This window comes from Ictalurus furcatus, chromosome 18 (genome assembly GCF_023375685.1).
Source record: "Ictalurus furcatus strain D&B chromosome 18, Billie_1.0, whole genome shotgun sequence".
Lineage (NCBI taxonomy): Eukaryota > Metazoa > Chordata > Actinopteri > Siluriformes > Ictaluridae > Ictalurus > Ictalurus furcatus.
Genome location: NC_071272.1, coordinates 21,538,538 through 21,551,228, shown reverse-complemented (window position 1 = coordinate 21,551,228; position 12,691 = coordinate 21,538,538). Strand labels below are relative to the sequence as shown.

Genomic DNA, 12,691 nt, shown 5'->3' with positions numbered 1-12,691 from the left:
GTAGTTTGTACACACTTGTGGCATCCATCCAGCTGTTTTTCTGTACCGCTTATTCTATACAGGGTCAAACTGGGGGGAGGGGCCTGGAGACGATCCTAGGGAACTTGGGACATGAGGCGGGGGACACCCTGAGGAAAGCTCGAGGGAGTATCGAACCCTCAACCCTGGAGGTGCGAGGCAAACGTGCTAACCACTAAGCTACCATAACCCCAGTCTTCTCCCTTTCTGCCATGTTCCTGTGCTGAGATGTTCAGTTTGTGTGCATTACTTCAGAACCTTCAGTGTGGTGGGACTCAGAAACAGAACTCGTCCTTGAGAGTTCCCGGACCCTTCCATGAGAGTTCCTGAACCAGGTCCACAAGGTTCCACAAGGTAACTCGTCCATGAGCGTTCCTGAACTCGTGTAATAGATCCAGAAGGTGTGAAGGCAACGTGCCATTCATATGAAGTCCTGAAACAATAGCCTGGAGTCCACAATTCCTCACCAGGGTCACTGAGCGTGTGTTTGACTTGAACGTCCTGCGAATGACTGATACATAAAAGATGTGGGAATGTATTGCAGACCCAGCTCTGAATTCCATCATTCTCCCCACCCCACCACATGAAGGGAACGTCTGTGCGTGTGTAAGGGAGGTTGGACAAGGTGGAGCACAGTAATAACACGCGCGTTGTCCCCTACGTGGCCCTTGTCTCATGGGTCTGTTGCAGCATTTTGTCTTTCTTTCTCTCCGTCTTTCCATCTTCATCTTGCTCCTCTTTTTCCAGCACACACTCTCTCTCTCACTCTCTCTCTCTCTCTCTCTCTCACTCTCTCTCACTCTCTCTCTCTCTCTCTGTGGGTCTCTCTCACTCTCTCTCTCTCTGTGTGGGTCTCTCTCTCTCTGTGGGTCTCTCTCTCTCTCTCTCTCTCTCTCTCTCTCTCTCACTCTCTCTCTCTTTCTCTGTGGGTCTCTCTCACTCTCTCTCTCTCTGTGTGGGTCTCTCTCTCTCTCTGTGGGTCGGTCTCTCTCTCTCTCTGTGGGTCTCTCTCTCTCTCTCTCTCTGTGGGTCTCTCTCTCTCTCTCTCTTTCTCTGTGTGGGTCTCTCTCTCTCTCTGTGGGTCTCTCTCTCTGTGGGTCTCTCTCTCTCTCTCTCTGTGGGTCTCTCTCTCTGTGGGTCTCTCTCTCTCTCTCTCTGTGGGTCTCTCTCTCTCTCTCTCTCTGTGGGTCTCTCTCTCTCTCTGTGGGTCTCTCTCTCTCTCTTTGGGTCTCTCTCTCTCTCTGTGGGTCTCTCTCTCTCTCTGTGGGTCTCTCTCTCTCTCTCTGTGGGTCTCTCTCTCTCTCTGTGTGGGTCTCTCTCGCTCTCTCTCTCTCTGTGTGGGTCTCTCTCTCTGTGTGTGTGTGTGTGTGTGTGTGTGTGTGTGTCTGTCTCTCTCTCTGTCTCTCTCTCTCTGTGTCTCTGTCTGTCTGTCTGTCTGTCTGTGTCTCTCTCTCTCTCACTCACAGACATAATTAAACTTTTGTTCAGTGACTGGAAAGAGGGGAAAAAACTGTTGGAGGGTGACTGGCTGGTGGAAGGTAGCAGATGGAAAGGAAGCGAGTGGTTAAAAGCCAGGAGGAAACGAGCGATGTGGAGAACAGGGAGAACTCTGTGGTCGTATTCCCATGTTAATTTATTTTTTTCGGTCATTACCGCTCTGAGACAGCACGCCCATTGTTACACTACATAAAAACAAAATTAGCTACGACCAAGTACAGCACCAACCGCATACAGTAGTGTGGAAAGTGGCAGAAAGTGTCAGAAAGTGGTGGAACGGGAGAATGGCGTACATCGCCTTAAATGTTATGTTCTTTTAATCCGTTTATTAATGACTTCTTCATGAACACCGTGTGACTACTGTGGAGAAAAACCAACAAATGGGGAAAATTCTAGTTAAGGAGCAGACAATCCAACAGTAAATAAAATGCCTTGTTGACAAGCCAGTGCACATGACTGGGAAAGGATGCGGGCGGGGGGGGGGGGGTGGAGGAGAGTGGTCTCACTAGACATCTGCCTTGCTATTATGTTTAGGGATTCGGCCAAAACGAGCCAATTTTGATGGGATTTTAATTCATTTATCTATTTTTGCGATTTTGGAGGGAATATGGTGATGTTGATGGTGAGCCTTACTTTTTATTTATGCATTTTCTAATTTATTTACTTTTCAAATCCACCAACTTTAAGAAAACAGTGAGGACAAGAGACTGTAGGACTTTTATTTATTTATTTATTTATTTATTTATTTATTTATTTATTTATTTATTTAAAATGAATAAATTGGTAGATGCTTGTAAGTTTTTCGCACTTTTGGGGAGGAACCCTAGCTAACTAACGTTAGCTGTTCAGCATTTCTTACACATTTCTTCAGTGTATAAAGCCTTTATACAGGGTATCATCTAGGCTTGGGACGGATTGACGATAGTATCGGGAATTTTATTTTAATTTTAAAAGTTTTTATTTATTTATTTTTTGTCTGTCATATGTTTCGGTTTCCTATGGGAGCACATTGGCGTAGTGGTTCGCATGCTTGCCTCGCACCTGCGTGCAGATATGCATGTTCTCCCCATGCTTTCAGCGTTTCCTCCTGGTACTCTAGTACTCCAGCTGTTTGTACAAGATGTTATCGGCTGACTGGCATTTCCAAATTCTCCTAAGTTTGTGAATGTGTGCGATTGTGCCTTGTGATGGATTGGCACCTCGTTCAGGGTGTTCCCCCGCCTCGTGCCCCGGGATACGAGTTTCTCGGGATAGGCTCCCCATGACCCTGTGTAGAATAAGCGGTACAGTAAATGGATGGATGAGTGTTTTTCCTATTTTGTATCGTACACATACGTTAATAACCCGCGGTCCGACATCAGAGCAGGGCAACACAACGGCTTTCTTTGACGCACTTTAGCTTCCCTTGTCCGCGCTGCCGAACGGATGAAGCCATGAATGTCTTCACTCGCAAAACCTGAACGCGGATTTAAATTAAGAAAATGACGCAACGCGTCGTTTATCACGCCCGCTTCATTATACGAGAATTTCCAAAGCAAGGGGCGGTTTCTGCCTGCAAAGTCATCGGCGTGTCTATCCAGATGTTCCTCTGGGGGGGCACAGACATGGCTGATTGTGATGGAGATAGAATCACAGAGGAGCACCTCACAAATGATGGAATTCCTCAAGTCCCAGCACCTCCTAGTCTTGCTGTTAAGCGAGATCCGATTCGTAAAAACCGTTAGTAAGGTAACGTAGTGCAGAAAAAGATTTAATAACGAGAAAGTTTTCTCATTGGAGTGAGAATGGCACTGAATAAACACTGCCATGACGTTTAATTTTAATCCTCTTTGCATTCTTTTCCCCCCTATAGTTACTCTACTATAGAAGCTTGACACCTCATAACTTCACATTTGCTATTTAAAAAAAAAAAAAAAAAAAAAAAAAAAAAAGGCTTGTGTAAGGGTTTTTCAGCAAGTTTTAGGTGAACATTAATTTTAGGTTCTCAAGCTCTTAAAACGGACCCCTGTGGTTTTATTTTCTGCTTTTGCCATCTGACAAATTGCAGCAGCTCGCTGGTGTGTGCATAGGGGGGAAAAAAAAGATTGTTCTTCTCTGGGTTTCTTTGTGGATTATTAGTAACTAATACTCATGTGTATAAATATGTGGTGTATACACTGGCAAACAGATGTTTTGGTATTTGTTTGCCATATAATAATAGCAGTTTGTCGCACTGTATAATTGAAGACCCTTTGACTTGGGGAAAGTTCCACGAGTCGTGGCAGACGGAACTGTTTCTCCGACCGAAGAGCAATTTTAGAAACGTAAAACGTTTTGCAGTACTATAATCGATTGTGGCGTATCCTCGAGCTAAATCTCACGATATTAAGGTGGAATAATGTCTAATAGGTAAACGTGTGTTTGCCTCAGGTGTGTGTGGCAGCCAGGTGGTGGTGCCTCCCAAGGTGAGCGGCGTGCTGGGGAAGAACGTGACTCTGAGCTGCAGGGTTGAGGTGGACGACAATCTGAGCCTGACGCAGAGCTCATGGGAGAGGCGCCTGCCGTCCGGCTGGGTCACGGTGGCCGTGTACAACCCCATGTTCGGCATCTCCATCCAGCCCGAGTACGAGCGCCGCCTGTCTTTCCGCGCACCCTCCACCAGCGATGCCACCATCGTGCTGGAGGATGTGGGTTTCTCAGATGCCGGTGACTACATCTGCAAGGCGTCGACTTTTCCTCTGGGCATCGCACAAGCCTCCATCACCCTCAGCGTCCTCGGTGAGTTTTAGTAATAAACTGATCCCCTAACATAAATGTGTGGTGACCTGGGAAATGTTGTTGTTTTTTTTGTTTTTTTTGGACATTTTCCGAACCACGTATAGTTCTGAAAACTACGGTCTTTCCTTAACAACTTCTTGTGAAGGCAGGTAAGGTTATAGCATATTACCGTGTCATTATGTCGTTAACGTATCTCATTCCAGCTGTGGTGAAGGAGCCTCATGGACATTTTGCCAGCTGGCATCTGTTTACAAGCTGAAATTAATTATTATTATTATTATTATTTTTTAAAAAGCTGCCCGTATTTCAGATGTTTTGCTGTGATTTTTTTTTTATTTTCACAGCTTATATAATGTCATTTTTTGCATCGGCCTGATTAGGATTTGCTCGTTTGCTAGTGGTGTTATTTCTTAAGGCACGTATTGCTTGCAGGAATTAACAATATCCTCATGAGACTAACAAAAGCTCCATATAAAGCTTCTTACTGTGCTCAAGGATGGCCTTCCAGTCAGATATATTCCAGGCTTGACAGAAGGATTAAGAAACAAAGGCTTCTGCTAAGGGAACATCGCAGCACCGAACTAAAGCGATGTTAATGTGAAAAATCTAAACATCTAAAAAAGTTGGGCATCATTCCAGCCTGGCGTGGGGGTTTATTGCTTTGCCGTGTCGTACCTAATTTGCATAGAGTAGAATTGAGAGAATCTCTAATGAAACGAGACTGTCGGCGAAATCACAGCTCGGTCTCATGCACGCTGGTCACCTGTTGCTTTGAGTGAAGGTGTGGTGGGAATCGTCCACCATCTGAATATCTGCTCACGGGTGGCCCTGGGTTTCTCCCCGTCCCTTGTCCAGTACCGTCAATAATCTAGCTACATTGTGACCACTGTGGTAGGTGTAGCAGAAGGTGCTCATAAATCACTCGTGACTTCTGAGACAAATGTTTCTCTCCAGCCGACAGCTAGACCCTCAGGGCTGGGCTAACGTCACGTAAAAGTGATGATGCAGACTGTGTGTGCGTGCGTGCACGGGTTCCCCGTCTGGACGTACCTCCATTTAGTCTGACGGAGACTCTGTCCCGGTGGTAGAATTGAAAAATTCACACTCTCGAGACACTGATGGAGTGTGACTCATAACTAATTGTGGGTGAAGTGGTGTGACAGATTGTAGCACGTGTAACCCCATTCAAACGGGATGCAAGTAGCAAACGGCAGGTGCGTGGATGCGAGTGGGGGAGCGGGAGAATGAACAGGTGAGAGGTGTGTGTGTGGGGAGATGGGGGAGTGCTTCCTCGGAACAGTATGACGTCAGTCTCTGTCCTGCAATCCATCTGCTTTGCTGCAAAACTCGCAGCTGAGGGAGTCTGTAATAGAGGTATAAAGCAATTCATATAATAAGGGGGGGGATGAGGAATAGTGCCAGTGTATGGAGCACAAAGTGGGGGAGGGGGAACATGCACAAGAGCTATAATTAGAGCACAAGGAATGGCATGTGTGTAGTAGGTACAGAGCCAAAATTCCCCACTATTTTTAGGGGTTCATCTATAAGCTGAAGTCAAGGGAGTCTCTAAGTATCGTCTGGACTCCGACACACACTCGTACACGAGGCCTGCGTACAGTCACGAGCACGTATGACACTTCTCTCACACACACTTCTTTAGTGGTAACTCTGAGTGCTCAGCTGCTGCTCATGCTGAAGGTCAGGCAGGAATGAGTGCGAGAACGAGCTGAGGGGATCAGGATGAGGGAGGGGTGGAAAAGCAAACAAAGCTGACTCAACGAGGCAAGGAAGGTGGAGTGTGCTTACTTACCACTGAAGCAGGACGTGTGTGTGTGTGTGTGTGCGCGCCATCAGTCACTCCCGCATCCCTCAGTCCAAGCTGATTAAGCAGTTTAATGCTTTCTAATCCCAAAGATAATAATGGATACCACATACCTATAGTTGGTACTGTAATCCTGGTTGAGCACACTGGTCCTTCTCACCATCACTTAACTGAACCTGTGAGAGTGGGAGGAGTTTATGGAAGGTGCAAGATGATGAGATCATTCATTACTGGGGTTAACATGAAACCGTGGAAGGGTTTTTAAAAGTCTGCTGCGTGGGATTTCATTTGAAGAGAAGCCCTGGTGGGGCAGCGAGGAGCGTCGTCTCCTCACGGCTCCAGGGTTCCTGGTTCAACCCTGAGCTCCGGTTACCGTTTGTGTGCGTTTCCTCCCATCTCCCAAAAACATGCCAGTAGAAGGATTGGCGATCCTAAATTGCCCATGAATGCGTGTGATGCCCTGCAACTGCATCCAGAGGGTACTCTCACCTCATGCCCACTGTTCCCAGGATAGGCTTCAGATCTACCAGGTGAGTAAATGAGTGAAGAGAGGGACGTAAGCTCGTAAAGTCGAGCTTTCCAGGTTTTGTATCGTGCTCGGTGGGGATTTTTCTGATTTCTACATTTGCACATCCTATTTCCTTCCCTTCTTTGACTCTTAGTTCCTTCCTCTGAGGAAAGTTGCAAGGACAGGGAAGAGACGGAAAGTGCCTAATGAGTCCTTGGTCACTGAAGCGTCGCTTTAAAGCGATGGAAGTTATTTTGGGGAGTTGTGTATGCACAACAATAGAAAGAATAAAAAGATTTGTGCAGGATGTTCCTGTGTCTCTACAAGCCTCCTGTCTCATATCTGCTTGGAATGCAGGTTGGGAATGGTACATCCTGAAATGGGCGCGTTTTGATTGATTGATGTCTGGATCTCGGGCTTAAGGATAGGATCACGGAATCGAAGAGGCGTGGATTTAAAATTTTGGGATGCACCCATGATGGGTGCCATTCCTGGTTCTCTCCTTTAGTATTCTCTGGCAGGAAGGGTAATTAAATTCAGAACAGTTACGTGTGTAAAGTACGGCTCACTCGGCACTGGAAACGGCAAAAACTGTCTGATGGAGAATTGATATCAGACGCCTTGGATGAATAATGTGTGTGTCATTACCATAACTAGAGAAATTTCACCAGGTTTGGTTTATTATTTTTTTTTTGCATTACTCGGGGACTGCATTGTGTACATGGTTTAATGTCTTAACCTTTGAGCTACCACTGCACTATTACGTGTATATACGATGTACTATTAATTTTTTGGAAAAATCTATTGCATTGTGGAAAAACCCCCCAGATGTTTATCTGGTGCAGCTGACTGCTGAACTTTGCTCCTGGAATTCAGCACTCGCACACTTTCCTTTCCACAGAACATTTCAACAGAGAACTTCAGCTCCTCTGGAAAAGCCCTCAGTGACCCTGATGAACAATCGAGCTGACTAGCAGCCAGGAGTCATCATGACTGCTTGTTTTTACACTCGGACAGAAAAGCACCATCACTCCTGTTTGTCAGCGTTGTGGGAAGGATCATCATTTAAAAAAAAAATAAAAATTATTGCCAGTTTTTAGTCTGCCCTAACTGGGCAAATAAGGGCCATGGTGCGAACTAAGCGAGCTTACAGTAGCATCTTGGCATATAAGGAGGGTTTGCATATACTTGGTCTATAAGAGCAAACTCTTGTTAGGAAAAATCTCACGAATATTTAAAAAAAAAAAAACTGTACATCTTTTCTTTAATCATTGCTGAGGTGTATGTGATTATGGCCTGCCAGACGGTGCTTAAACTCCCTCTGTCTGCCTCCCTCTCTCTCTCTCTCTCTCTCTCTCTCTCTCTCTCTCTCTCTCTCTCTCTCTCTGCCTGTCTCTCTCTCTGTCTCTCTCTCTCTCTCTCTCTCTCTCTCTCTCTCTCTCTCTCTGCCTCTCTGTCTCTCTGCCTCTCTCTCTCTCTCTCTCTCTCTCTCTGCCTCTCTCTCTCTCTGTCTCTCTGCCTCCCTCTCTCTCTCTCTCTCTCTCTCTCTCTCTCTCTCTCTCTCTCTCTGCCTGTCTCTCTCTCTGTCTCTCTCTCTCTCTGCCTCTCTCTCTCTCTCTCTCTCTCTCTCTCTGCCTGTCTCTCTCTCTGTCTCTCTGCCTCTCTCTCTCTCTCTCTCTCTCTCTGCCTCTCTGTCTCTCTGCCTCTCTCTCTCTCTCTGTCTCTCTGCCTCTCTCTCTCTCTGTCTCTCTGCCTCTCTCTCTCTCTGTCTCTCTGCCTCCCTCTCTCTCTCTCTCTCTCTGCCTCTCTCTCTCTCTCTCTGCCTCTCTCTCTCTCTCTGCCTCTGTCTCTCTGCCTCCCTCTCTCTCTCTCTCTGCCTCTCTCTCTCTGTCTCTCTGCCTCCCTCTCTCTCTGTCTCTCTCTCTCTCTCTCTGCCTCTCTCTCTCTCTCTGCCTCTCTCTCTGTCTCTCTGCCTCCCTCTCTCTCTCTCTCTGCCTCTCTCTCTCTCTGTCTCTCTGCCTCCCTCTCTCTCTGTCTCTCTGCCTCTTTCTCTCTCTCTGCCTCTCTCTCTCTATTTCTCTGCCTCTCTCTCTCTCCCTCTCTCTCTCTCTCTCTCTCTGCCTCTCTCTCTCTCTCTGCCTCCCTCTCTCTCTCTCTCTCTCTGCGCCTGCCTCTCTCTCTCTCTCTGCCTCCCTCTCTCTCTCTCTCTCTCTGCGCCTGCCTCTCTCTGTGCCTGTCTCTGCGCCTCTCTCTGCGCCTGTCTCTGTGTGTCTCTGCCTCTCTCTGTCTCTGTCTCTGCCTCTCTGTCTCTCTCTTCCTTTCTCTGCGCCATTCTCTCTGCCTCTCTCTCTCAGTGGAGCCGAAGGTGTACATATCCGCCGGTTCTGCGGCTCTTTTAGACGGAGGAAACCGGACCACCGTAGCTACGTGCATTGCCGAGCGTGCCCGTCCCAAGGCCGAAGTCATCTGGGAGTCGCAGCTGTACGGCACGTCGGAGACGCACACGCAGGAAGACGGAAATGGCACCACAACCACGCAGGTGCACTACATCTGGGAGCCCACACGTGACGCCCAGGGCGACGCCCTCACCTGTGTGGTGAGACACCCGGCCCTGCCGAGTGAATTCAGGATGCCTTACAACATCAACGTGCAGTGTGAGTATGTCCTCTTCACTGAGTGTGTATGTACACGTTGGTTTCCCTTTCTCCTCCTGTTTATTCATTTTTCCTCTTATGCCTCTTGGTTTTTTTTGTTTTTACTTCTATTCCTTCTCGTCTGTTCTCTTTTCAATCCATTTGCTCCATTTCATTCTGTGCGGTTATCTTCCTTTTTCTGATTTCTCTCTCTCGGCATCACGCAGTGAAACACGGCATCATTTCATGCAGCACTCGGGCTTTGTTCACCCAGCAAAGCAAGACCTGTGTTTTTAAAAATGGATCTTTAGAGCGCATTGCGTTGTTTGAATAACTCCGGTTTCAGAAAAGTCCGTGATTTTGACCCTGTGTAAGCGATTTTATCCCCGAGTTCCTTAAACAGTGCGTTCATCAGTTTAACGAGGTGTGGCATCCTGCCTTCCTGTACTTGCTTTGAATGGTGTGTGTGTGTGTGTGTGTGTGTGTGTGTCCACAGTTGCACCGGACATCCTGCTGCTGGGCTACGATGGGGACTGGTATGTGGGGCGGGAGAACGTCCAGCTTAAGTGTCAAGTCAAAGCTAACCCTCCAGCCCACCTCTTCAGATGGATCAGGTGTGCATGTGCAGCGTCTCTCTCTCTCTCTCTCTCACTCACACACTCACTCTCTCTCTCAGTCACACACTCACTCTCTCTCTCTCTCACACACACACACACACACTGTGCTGTTCGTGCAAGCTTTTTTGGATCGGTTTCAGCTTCGTGGTGTTCACAGGCCTGCTTCCAGTTACAGCACTGTGAGCGCAGATGCTCCATCTGAGGCTCCACACACACACACACACGCGCACCACCACCACCAGTCGCCTCTTTTGCTTCCCATTACGCTTCCTGAGCACTTAACATTTAGAAAATTGCTTTTTATTATTCCAGTATCCGGGTGTTGAGCTGCTGTATTTCCGCCTCTATCGGGTACAGTTGTACGCCTCTAGCAGGTGCTGTATGGAGCCTTTACTGAGATATTTAACTAGTCTTCTCCGATTTTAGGACATTTTCCACTTTTGTGACACAGTGTGCACAATGCAACTGCGTAATCACGTTAACTCTGATCAGTAACTTCGTATTCCACGACTTCTCGACCTTTGAGTCATGACCCTGTGTGAGGTGGCTGTAGGGCTGGGCGCTATATCCATATAGCATCGATATGGTGACGAACGATTACGCGATGCACTCGTCTAAAATATTGTTGGTATGGTGATGTTTGTTTGATGTTTTTAATAATTCCAACTTGAATGGATGCTGTTGATTTTGACGTGATTCTTTATTTTACTACGGTTTTGAAGACCGTTTGTCAGCTACGTTATTTATCTTGATGCACGTGGCGTATCGTAGAAATGTCCTCAACGTTCATATGATATATGATTTTTTTTTTTTTTGATGCCTATGATGCCTGAAATGTGTGTGTGTGTGTGTGTGTGTGTGTGTGTGTGTGTTCAGGCTGGACGGTGAAATGCCAGACGGCGTAGCGGTGGTGAATAATTCCCTGACGTTCCTGAGGCCACTACAGAGGAACGACTCCGGTGTGTACAGGTGCGAGGTGGGAAATAACATCGGCCTGCGCACCCGTGACCTCAGGATCCGTATCCAAGGTGAGACAGAGGTTTAGAACAAAAACAGCCCAGTGCTGTGCATGTCAGCGTCCTGTAATGTACTGCATTTGGTTGCAATCAGAAAGCCATCGCACGCAAACATGAGGTATCGATTACATGTGCACATGAAGGATGCATAGTTTTGTATTTATGCAATCACTCACACACACTCATTGAGGGTGTGTCTGTGCGTCTGAGCAGAATGCACTTCCACGGTGTGTGTGGGGCATGCTGATTAGCCACCGTAGCTGCCTAGATGTTCATTCTAGACGAATCCACAGACTAATCCGGTCATGCGTCATCACGGGGTCAGAGGTCACCGGGCGAGTCACAGGGTGTACCCCGCCTCATGCCAGAGTTCCCTGGGATAGGCTCCAGGCTCCTCACGACCCTGTACAGAGTACAGCGGTACAGAGAATGGACGGATGGCTGGGTTGTATTGTATAGTTTGTTTTTTTTTTGCAATATTTGTGCAGAAAAGCAGTTTTGATTTCCTTTTCTATCAGTAATAAGTGTAGGGTCCGGTTTTATATTTAAAAGCCTAGCTAGTGACGTCATTTACCTTTTTTCCATCCGTGTTGCCAGGTCTATATGTCTGAACCACCCTAATTAATATATTTTTTTAATTCATTTTAATTTCCGTTTTAATTTCAATTGCGTTTACCATTGTTACAATGCCTTTATTAATAATGTTCACTTACTGCACCTTTAATCTTAACCACATGCATTTTACTGTCTGCATTCAAACTCCTCTGGTTTTACAAGCCACAAAGGCAAGACGGCATTATTGCACTCCCTGTCTGCTGTATTGGGGATGCCGGTACACCTGCGCGTTTATGCAGTCATCTAATCGGCCAATCACGTGGCAGGAGCACAATGCATAAAATCGAGCAGATACAAGTCAAGAGCTTCAGTTATTATTCACGTCAAACATCAGAATGGTGGAAAAGCGTGATCGCTGGGGGTTTAACCGTGGTGTGGTTGTTGGTGCCTGATGGGCTGGGTTGAGGGTCCGCAGGCTGACGCGTCTTGTTGAGAGAGATCAGAGGTGAATGACCAGACTGGTTTGAGCTGAAGGGGAGTCTGTACTAACTCAAATAATCACCAAGACCTCATCAAGTTCCACTCCCGTCAGCCAAGAACAAGGATCTGAGGCGATCACTAATTTAAAATAAATAAATAAATAGCACTGTGGTCTTTAGGCTTGTCAGGCCCGTCTTTTTTTCAGAATGAGACGGAACTATTTGCATAGTACAAGTCGAACCATGTCATGTTTCATTTATGCAATATGTTCTACATTGTATCGTATTCAATTTTTGGCTTATGCAGCCATCATCGGATATTTCCCGGAAAGATGCTCTCACCTTTCCTGTAATTCTGAAGATAATAAGCAGATCGTCAGCATCGTTCGGGAGTCCTACTACGGAAACTAATGAATCCGCTTAAAGGGGCGGTCTGTAACTTCTGTAGCGTCCCTGGTGTCCGTGAGGAGAATTACAATCGCCATGAAAGTAATTCTACAAGCCTTCGCGCCAACCGACAAGAACACCCCGTGGAAATGATTAACCTAGTGTATTCAATGCATGTAAATACTACGAGTCGTGGATTTATTATCATTTTTGGCGTCATCCTTGTTCTTTGACCTGATGTAATCATAACATTACAAGCTGCACCTTTTAATTCGGTCTCGGAGCAGAGGGTCGTTTTATCGCAGGTCGACCTCTTGCTTGTGTGAGGTGTTCCGTTGGTCTCTATTGTTTGAGCTGTCAGCAGTGCACGGAGCTGTGTAATTAGTCTCGCCGACGGATCTG

The 12,691-nt window shown here is 46.8% G+C and overlaps 1 protein-coding gene across 1 annotated transcript in view; it reads left to right on the top strand.

Annotated features, from left to right (window-relative positions):
* nectin3b (nectin cell adhesion molecule 3b) overlaps positions 1-12,691 on the top strand; it is a 47,646-nt gene that overhangs the window by 26,619 nt on the left and 8,336 nt on the right. Inside the window, exons 2-5 of the mRNA XM_053648436.1 lie at positions 3,925-4,272; positions 8,957-9,256; positions 9,732-9,849; positions 10,729-10,880. Of these exons, the coding sequence (XP_053504411.1) occupies positions 3,925-4,272; positions 8,957-9,256; positions 9,732-9,849; positions 10,729-10,880 (918 nt within the window). The remainder of the gene's footprint in view (positions 1-3,924; positions 4,273-8,956; positions 9,257-9,731; positions 9,850-10,728; positions 10,881-12,691) is intronic.